Raw genomic sequence first — 10,377 nt, forward strand, 5'->3', positions numbered from 1 at the left:
CCAGAGCTTCGTCACCTTCACTGGTTTCCAGACCATTTTTGGACCCAATTCAAAGTGCTGGTTTAAGGCCCTTTATGGCTTGGGACAAGGATACCTGAAGGATATTTTCTTTCCATGTGTACCTATCTGGTTCCTAACATCATGTTTAAAGGCCCTTCTCCATGTACCCCTCCACCCCCAAATGAGGTGCAATAGGTGGCTACTAGAGAGAGGGGCTTTCCAGTGGTGGCACCCCATTGTGGAAAGCTCCTCCTAGAGAAGCTTGCCTGGAACTTGCTTTGTGGTCCTTTTAATCCTTTTAATTTCCCATGTGTTTAAAAGTAAAATCCTGCCTTTAAAACCTGAGTCTGTTAAATCTGAGATTGCCTTATACTGTTTTGATGAATTTTACTTTTTGTAGCTTGAGTTTTATGCTGCATTAGGTTTTATTGTTTTCAGTTATGGTTTTTTTTTTTTTTGGTTTGTTTAATGTTGTAAGCCACCCAGAGAACTTTTGTTATTGTGAAGCATATAAATAATGTCAATAGATAAATAATTTCCCCAGGGATTTGCATATTTCCCCCCTCAATTCTTATCTAATGCCATACTAGTTAGTGTGAGTAGAAGCAAAGTATTCAAGATGAAGATTCTTTGCTTTTGTTTGTATCATTTCTTCATTCCTGTGGGTACCACATTCTGTGTCCTTCAGCTTTGAACATTATATTGCATACAAAGACTTTTCTTTTTCCTAAAGCTTTTAAAACTTGATTTTGTTCTGACTTTATACTGTTAGTTTTACCCTACCCAGTGCCTGTTTACCCTACCCTGTGCCTGTCTGCTTTCTCTTCCCCTCCTTATTGTTTTATTGTGGTTTTATTAGATTGTAAGCCTATGCGGCAGGGTCTTACTATTTACTGTTTTACTCTGTACAGCACCATGTACATTGATGGTGCTATAAATAATAATAATAATAATAATAATAATAATAATAATAATAATAGGAATGTCAATGGAGAAAGGAGTGTGTTGCTGAGGCAAAAGCTGTCAACAAGCAAAATAAAAATAAAAATCCTCTTTCTAAATGCAAACAAAACACTAATTTACTTTCTGTGTCACCTTCACATTTTCTTTCTTTCTTTCTTTCTTTTCCCCTTCCTTGTTATTAAAAATATCTAGCTCTAAAATGGCTTCCCAACAGAACAACTCAGATTTTAGACAGAATCTTTCAAGGTTACCTTTTCTTTTCAAATGCTTTTTGTGAAACAAGCAATCATAGATGGATTACTGATAATCTGGAATCTTTTCTTAGGGGATAACTGGATTATGAGTATGGAGATGAACAAAAACAATGCTACAGAATGTGATTGATGGCCACATTTTGTTTCTGTAAAGAGCTATTTCCTATTCACTGTAGGGTAGTTCAGCAGGAGTTGCTGCTGCTGTAGTTTGAGATCCATGCAGAGCTTGGTTGTACAGCTGGGCCAACATACTGTTGGTTCATGATGCAAGTTGGATTCAGAAAAGTTCAAAGTGTGACTTGTAGAACTCTCATTGGCCTGTGAACAGAACACAGGTTGGATTCTGAAAAAAAAACCTATGCAGGCACCTCCCTGCTCATGTGTAGGTGCACATGTAAGCCCTCATCCCCGCATACTTGGCACCCAACATACCTTTGCACATTGAGCATGAAGGTCTGAAGGAGGCTTTGTAAGTGTGTTCAGCTGAATGTATTTAAATGAAACCCTGATCAGGCACACTGCACTTTTGCCTTTCACATAGAGTGTCATCAGATGGGGTGCAGGGGGCAGGGGGAGAATCAAGGTGTTTCTCCATTGCTTCTCTGCCCCCACTCCTGTCCCACAATACTTCCTCTTTATTTCCAGAGAAGAAAGAGTAAGTAAACAAAGACCACATAGCCCATTCAGGGGGCGTTTTTAGCACACTGTTTTCCTGTGCACAGCAGGAAATGGCGGCACATTCTGTTTCCTAAAAAAGGTCAGATTAAAAGGGGTCTATTTTGTGATGGAAAAAAGGCAAGAAGGAGCAGGAGGTGTGTGGGAGGCAGACAGCGTTGTCTAAAGGATAGGCGAAAGTAGCAAGCGTGTGATAAAACGCTCACCTAATGAACCCCTCAACCAGGCAAATGCTTTCATCGGGCTTATGACTTTTTTCCATGGGGTTCTTACATGGGAACGGGATGGCCACTATGTTCCATGAAACATCTATTCCTCTCTTGAAATAACGCCATTTATATTACACCCTACGCCCAAGAAGCAGAAATACGTAATGTAACCTCATAATAACTGTGCGGTAGGATCGTCTCCTGTGCTCCAGACTCCTCTTCATGTCAGCAGAACATTGCCAAGCAACAGAACATGGCCGGAAAGGGGATCCTGTGGCACAGGCCTCAAGACAGCCTGGTGCCCTCCAGGTGTGCTGGACTGCAACTCCCAGCTCCTGCTGCCTAAGGGCATGTCTACACCAGCCCTATATCCTGGGATCATTCCTGTGCATCCAAATGCCACACAGGGGATCCCGGGAGCAGGCAGGGACGATCCCTCAATTTTCCTGGGATAACCCTTAGGTGTAGAAGGGTCTAAGACAACCACCTCACGCTGCCTGAGGACAGGATAGGCTCTTCACATTGCCTTGCTCATTTTGCAATTACATGCCCTCTGCATGCGCCGACAAAATGCCACCACACTCGCCTACCTTGGTCATAGCTACTCACTGGATTTAAATTGAAATAAGATCGTGAGAATTCTAGTGGGGCTCCCATAAGCAAGCATTTTCCCCCACCTCTGGCCCTGAAACACCGAAGAATCAGATTCTTCTGTTATTTTTCTGTTTTCTTCCTCTCATAGCGGTGCCAAACCATCTGGGGGAAAGGATTCCACTATTGTTTCAAAACTTTTGCAGAGTGAAACAACCAAGAGCCCTGTGTTTCCATGCAGACAAACATATTATTTATTATGGCACAGGAAGCTTTTGTGGAACAAGAGTGCACTTCATCAGATGTGGAACGGTTCTCCATTTTGCCCAAGGGAGGACATCTCCTCTCCTTCACTCGCACTGCGTTGCCATATGTCAGGCTAGCTACTTAATCTGGGTAAAATTCAGAGGATCTGGTGTTACGGGCATACAGAATTTCCTTGTCAACAGCTGATGTGAGTCATGGTCACTCATATGAGGTCACTCAGGCAGCACCAAGGAGGAATGCCAGCTGTTGCGCGGCGCCCAGGGCTTAATGGTTAGGCATCGCATGGGCTCTATTGATTCTCTCTTTAATTGTCGTCAACATAACATTTTAATGATGGAATCCTGAATATTAACTGGCCCTGCCATTGTTTACTTTGATTAACTGAATAGGGAGTGGTTATTCTCAGAAGCTTGGGAACACATCAAGGCATCATCAATAAATACTTCAGTCTGAACAAATGGGGGATGGTGTTGGTATTACAGTAATCAAATAGCTGTTTTCAAGGCAGAATCAATTGAAAAGCAGGTTTTTGCCTGATTACTTTTCTTTTTCAGCAAGAATCTATATGTCCATTTAAAAAAAACTTTCATAATTAGATCCCATGGAACTGAGGTCAAAAGCTTGTCTGGGGGCTGTCTATAAGTGGGGAAAGCCTGGGGTGGCTCCATGGTGTCGCTTATACAATGCAGAGCCATCCCAGGACTTTCCCCCAAAGCTCCGAAGTAAAAAAGACAGGGACTTACCCTGACTTTTTTCTCTGGAGCGAGGCAAGGATGGCACATCCACTTTCTATCGCTGCTCCATAGTTGTGGCAGAGGTGTGGTCGGGCAGATGGCAACCCCTGATTGGTCGATGTCCACCTGGGCAGAGGGGAGGGGGCCGGCCAGCAAGCTGAATGGGCACTGGAAAGCCCCTGTGCTTCCCCTGGCATGGGGAGAAGTTCTCTGTTCCCTTGGCGGGGAAAGTCCCACGAGGTAAGGGGGGGGCAACCAGGGAGGGTGGGTGGTACAGCGGCAGCACATGTGGTGTGGGGCAGCATGTGGCAGCGGCGGTAGCTCCTCCCTCTCAGATGGGAGGAGGTGTGGGGTTGTCCTTGGTGTGGGGACAACCCTACAGGAGCAAAACCACCGGGTTTTGGGGGCTCGCAGTGCCAATGTGCTGTTGTCAAGAGAGGCCCTGGGTCTTTGGAGAAAATTAACAACTGCTACATGGCAGAGGCTCTTATGTTGAACATCAGGGGTCCCCAACCATTTTGGGTCAGTGGGCATAATGGGGATTAGTGTCATGTTTGCTCTTACAAACTGGCCGCCCGTTCATAAAATGGCTGCTATGCAGAGCATGGCCAGTCACAAAACACACATTTCCCACAAGCCAAACGGGTGAGACTAAAATGGCAAAGGTGAGGTCTGAGCTTCAAGAAGCAAAAATACTCTTTTGGACCCAAAGAAAGACTGTGATTGAGGGCAGCCCTTTGCTTTACACCATACCAGCACCCCAGTTAGAATTTTCAAAAAATAAAATAAAAACGTTAAGAAATAAAATTAAAATCAGAAGGGGCAGGGAACCAGGCAGGTGCAGAGAGAGACACTCATGGGTGCCATGTAGGAGACCCCAGTTCTAAGCAAGAGAGCTGTCTGTGTGGGCACATTGGTGTCTATGGGCACCATCCTGGTGGCCCCATTTATACATAATCTAGATGCGTTGTCTCAAGGCAATGGTTGCGTTCTGGGCATCTCGGCTTAGGCTCCAAGATCCAGAACGAGAACTCCATACGTGCAGCAGGGCTTTTCTGTCTCCTCATTGCAGCTCCAGACCGCCCCACCCACCCACCGGGAACTGCTTCAGAGGGTCTCCAAAATGAGGTGGTTATAGGGGAGTGAGGAATCAGCAACGACTGGTGGGCAGTGTGTGAGCGGAAAGCTGCGCCGTGTTGTCAGTGGTGCAGTGGTCAATTCTGCAGTGCAGATTCTCATCATGACAGTCCCCATGAGCTTCATCCCACGTACCTTTTTCCCTTGAATTATCCCTACAGCGCTAAGCTGTCGACGTTGTTGTTGTTGTTGCTACCGGGCGGCTAGATCCTTTACATACCAGGAAATGGGTTTAAGGGGTGAAATGTAAAAAAATCATTACAAAAATCAACGGATGACCCAATCTGATTCAAATTTGGTATGCTTAAAGCTCTCCTTAATATCTATTACTGTGCCAATTTTGATGTCTTTATCTTTAAAGCTTACACAGATGTAAGCATTTCTTTTTCTTCAAATCCTGCTTCTGTGCCCCAGTGGCCGCTCGGAAAACATAAAGATTGCATAAAGAGCAAAGCAGGGATACAATGTGCAAATGAGAGATAATTCCCATCTGGGAATGCCCCTGGAGAAGTTCTGGCGTACGGACAGACATGCTGGCCTTGCCTGGTCAGAGGAAAAGTTGTGGTAAGTCCCCAATTTTCCTGCTGTGCATCTTTGGCTCTTTGCAGCATGGATTCTAAATTCTGTATACTTGTTTACTGTTCTTAACTTTTGTAAACCGCCCAGAGAGCTTAGGCTATGGGGCGGTATATAAATGTAATAAATAAATAATAAATAAAATAAATTCGGAGTCACCCCGGGGCTTCCAGAGAGTATAGGCAACGCCTTGGTCATGATTAACTCAATTCCCATTGATTTCGATGGGTGTGCTCTAGGGTTGACTAAATCCAGATCAAACCCACTTTGCAGCTGCCTTTGAATCAAGGCGACATGTAAAACAATGTAGCGGCACTTCTACTGGATCATCCAGACAAGCCCTTAGAGGTCCTGCCTGCATAGCCCTCTGAAGTGCTACTTTTCTGGTTTGGATTGAAGCAGTCAGGAAGGGAGAGGCATCATCCTGTGGTTGTCGTGCTTTTTAGAAAATGTGTCTTTGTGCTTAGCTGCTACTTTAATCGGGTAATCTCAAGCCATCTGGCAAAGGATAAACATCTCCTTAGTTTTAATTATGCACAGCCTTAAGCCCAGTGCTAATTAGCAGTTGGAAAGGAGGTAGCCACTGCCAGAGAGGGGGAGCTCAAAGCTTATGTCGTTACTGAATATTACAGTTTACATAGCAATTGCTGAAACTTTTGGCACAGAAGTGGAAGCAGCTGTAAAGAACAATCAGCACCATTTCTGGACCCACAGTAACATCTCTCCTAATGGACAAGGATTATCCATGGCTTTTCCATACTGCGTATCAGATCCTTAATTCTGCAGGAGAAATGTGACTACTCTCTCCAGAGGACAGCAGTGACTTCAAATTTCTGTCTTATAATTGCCATGGCTTGGTGTGTGGGTGTGTAAGTCTGCAGTCATGACCCTGAAATGCATTTATATTGATTTTTATGACTCAGCCCTACATGCTCATAACATGCATATTATGGGTGAAGAATCTCAGGCCTGGGGTCCCAATCCAGCTCTCTTGGTGTCATGTCTAGCCCTGCTCCCCCTAGTTTGGAAGAAGGTGTTTCAGGTAATCAATCAGAATCAGACTCTGATGTAGAGGAGTCGGCGCCAGAAACAGGCCTGCCTGTACCAGTGCGGGAGAAAGCTCTCACGAACTCTTCACCAGCTGGTGCTGAACTCACTCCAGAGCTTATCTCGTCAAGGGCAAATAATACACAGTCAGTGGGAAGCCAACATTCTTCCTAAGGAGAGAGCACCGACAGGCTAACCAATCCTAGAGTACCTCGCAGGCTAAAATGGGCGGAGCAAAAGGCGAGAGAAAGACGGCAGGCTCACATCATGTCAGAAGCCACCTCAGAACTAGCCTTTCTGAAGTTAACGCGTTTTGGGAAAAGGCTTTCTTCTTCTTGAACGGACAGTTGTCTCGCTTAGTTTGGCCTAGTGGAAAGATGTTTATTGATTAAATAAAGCTTTGTGGATTACTTAGCAAGCCTCGTTGTTGTCTCCGAAGAAGGAAGGAGGTTAAAGAGAAAACACGACACCTGGAGTCCCCTGGAGTTCCCCAGCAGGCCCCGCTGTTTTCCCTGACCCCGCCCCCTTTCCTCAACCACCAGTCATTGGGTGGCTTCCCAGCTTTTGTGCAGTTTCCTAGGGTGACCATATGGAAAGGAGGACAGGGCTCCTGTATCTTTAACTGTTGTATAGAAAAGGGAATTTCGGCAGGTGTCATTTGTACGCATGCAGCACATGGTGAAATTCCCTCTTCATCACAACAGCTAAAGCTGCAGGAGCCCTGCCCTCTTTTGGATCTGGTCACTCTCCTATAACTAGTGCAGCTTGAACTGTTGTGATGAAGAGGGAATTTCACCAGGTGTCACATGCATCCAAATGACACCTGTTGAAATTCCCTTTTCTATACAACTGTCAAAGATAAAGGAGCCCTGTCCTCCTTTCCATATGGTCATCCTATTATTCAAGGGGTTGTAACAATGTCTGTAGAAATAGTTACAACCCCTTGAAGAAGGCCTAATAAAAAGCAAGAGGCCAAAACGCATCAGGCTTTTCATCAATAAATTCTTTCATAGCATCCTGAGACCATCCTCTTTTTTTGTGTAATGTGCTGAAGTGCATGTATGCCTGAGATTCATAATTTATTAGAAGTGGCCTAAACATGTTTTTTGAAGTGGGCGTTTTATTTTGCCTTAAAAAGAAAGTGAAAGGGGGGGGGGAACGGAATGTTATTGTGTAATAAAATGTATTTGAAACTCATGGTATAGAAACTCATGTATTCATGGTACAAAGAGGTAGAAATCAGCAGGCTAGATTTACAGGCTAAAGAGATATTAAGCTGAAAGACAAGCAAAACAAATCTCTTTTTATGAGCCACTCCCCTGAAAACCTAAAAACAAAACCCCCAAACAGGTTGCTAGGTTCAGCTGTTGTCGTCCCCCAATTTAAGGCCAATAAGTCACACTGTAGCTGCCCACAGTTGTTTTAAGAGTGTTCCCAACATTTGATGAGCTTTTTAAAGGCAAGTTTAAAATCTTCATTAAAGCTGGTATACAACAGAGGATTGATAAGGGAATTCACGTAGCCAAGCCAGGTCAAAAAGTGCGCCACTTCTGAAGAGACAGTGCCTAGCCCAAGGCCCACAATGAGCTCTTTGATAAAAAATGGCAACCAAGACAAAATGAAGGCGCCTAAAATGAGGCCAAGAATGCGTGCAGCCTTTCGCTCCCGTACACTGGAAATCTGTTGGCGGTCTCCAACCAAATCCACGTCGTTGTCAGAGGAAGGGGTCTTCACCGAAGCATGCATCCTGTCAAATTCTGTGGTCGGATCAGACGTGGAGAAATCGGAGACGCAGAACGTCTGTGTGAGCTTACAGCTAGCAAAAGAGTTTTGGCTGTCGGTGCTCCTGCTGCTGAGATGGCGGCTCGAGCCACGTTTTTGGTAAAGGCTCTTTGCGGCATGATAGATTCTGTAATAGACAATCAGGATGAGGGTCAAAGGGATGTAAAACGCCCCAAACGTGGAGTAAATGGTGTAGATAACATGGCTATGTTGAATCTGGCACTCGCTGGAATTGGTGTTATGGCGGTAGTTTCTCCAAAACAGGGGAGGCATAGAGATGAACGTGGATATCGTCCATACTGTGCCGATCATAACGCCAGCTCTCTTAGCAGTCCTCTTCCTGGCATATTCAATGGCGTCTGTGATCGCCCAGTATCTATCCAGCGCAATGACGCAAAGATGAAGAATTGAGCACGTGCAGCAGGTCATGTCTATGCTCAGCCACACCTCACAGATGAAGAATCCCAAAGTCCACCTTTCCATCACTATGTAGGCAATACTTAAAGGCATCACCAAAATGGCGACAAGCAAGTCTGTGACAGCCAGCGAGCAGATTAAGTAGTTTGCGGGCTGGTGGAGTTTCTTCGTGGTGCAGATTGCTGAAATGACAGAAGAGTTCAGCAGCATCGTCAAGGTTGTAATTACGGATAGACTGAGGGTAATGAGCATGTTTTCGGTGACTGTTTTGGATCTGACAGCTGCACTGGCTTCAGGAGTGAAGTTCGTGTGATTCATCTTCTCTGGCCTGTGGAAATTATTCACTGCCTTCTAGGTGTTGATGGTGTCAGACTTAACACTCCTCCATTCCAAGGAATATTTCAAACTTGACATCTGGAATCTTTATAGCCCATATTTTCCAGATCTAGGCTCTTTTTCCACTAGCTTGCTGTTTTCCTGGAAAATGAAATATAGATCTGTTAATAATATATCTTCTATTGATTTATTTATGAATGAATGAAGATTTGTGTTTGCATTGGGGGGAAAAACAACCTAAAGGAATATCAAAGATGAAAGCAATACTGAAAATTAGGGTAAGGAAAAATAATTTACAAATAATATAAAAAGAACATGTGTAAAAAAAATCAGACTGCATTGATCACACAAAGGCCTCGTCAATGTCTCTACAGAAAGGACTGGTGTAATAGGAAGGATTTTTCAAGCACCTAAAACTAAAGTGAGTAGGGTGATGAGGCTTTTATTGTGGAATGGCACTGCCTTGTTCACAGAATTTTACAGGGGGGCTAGACAATGGCATCTTTAACAGACCAATCTCTACAGAAAAGAGTCAATGGATACACATCTGACAACAGAAATGGCAATACTCAGAAACCAGTGGGAAAGCACATCAGCCTTCCATGGGCATGGCTAGACGGGGCAATATCCGGGGATTGCCCTGGGATCATCCCTGTGCATCCACAGGGGATCCCGGGAGCAGGGAGGGATGATCCCTCCCTTTCCCTGGGATAACCAGGACAGCTTTAATCCCGACTTTTCACGCGGTCTCGGGATCGTCCTGAGACTGTGGGATGTGTGGGCAGCTGTCCTGGTTTAGTCCTGGCTCCTTGCGAGTAAACACGAGTAGCCGGGAACCAGGCATGGGGCACGGAGCTCTTCAGCAATAGCTGCAATGGCTGGTTTTGAGTTTTGTTCAAGGATGATTATTCTCAGCTTCAGCTTACTGGAATATACGTTGAATAAACCGCATGAATGATCCAGCCAGATGTAATATTTTTCAACTTATCATGAAGGTGATGTCACGCGTACTCCATTTGAACTGGTCTTTGATGCTTAATATATTCATACCAGAATCAAATCTGAACCTCCTCCTTCACTGCAACACACAACCTAAAGTTTTACAAACAAATTCCTATTCTTACTTCAATAGGTGTCATCAAGTGATAAATTGTTTTAGAAAAGCACACTTAAGCTAATACATGTTAGCTTTTCATAGCATGTTTTCACATTCAGATGTCAGTCTTTTTTTTATCTAGAAACAGTACATTAAAAATATCAATTTTATAACAAGGTGCTCTCAAGAAAAGATTTAAAGGTTCTTTAAAAATTAATTTTCCTGTACACAGCCCATCAGGGGTTCAGGAGCTGACACAGTTCTCTCCAATTATTGCTGATATGTCACATATC

At 44.3% G+C, this 10,377-nt stretch overlaps 1 protein-coding gene across 1 annotated transcript; it reads right to left on the bottom strand.

Annotated features, from left to right (window-relative positions):
- Positions 1-7,769: 7,769 nt before the first annotated feature.
- Positions 7,770-8,995, bottom strand: HTR1E (5-hydroxytryptamine receptor 1E). The gene has a single exon (XM_063125782.1). It carries the CDS (start codon positions 8,968-8,970, stop codon positions 7,876-7,878), a length of 1,095 nt encoding a protein of 364 aa, XP_062981852.1. The 5' UTR covers positions 8,971-8,995; the 3' UTR covers positions 7,770-7,875.
- Between the last annotated feature and the right edge of the window lie 1,382 nt (positions 8,996-10,377).

Source organism: Elgaria multicarinata, chromosome 4, assembly GCF_023053635.1.
Source record: "Elgaria multicarinata webbii isolate HBS135686 ecotype San Diego chromosome 4, rElgMul1.1.pri, whole genome shotgun sequence".
NCBI lineage: Eukaryota > Metazoa > Chordata > Lepidosauria > Squamata > Anguidae > Elgaria > Elgaria multicarinata.

Coding starts and splice junctions, on each gene's coding strand:
- HTR1E (XM_063125782.1), bottom strand. CDS start 8,970: ATGAATCACACGAACTTCACTCCTGAAGCCAGTGCAGCTGTCAGATCC.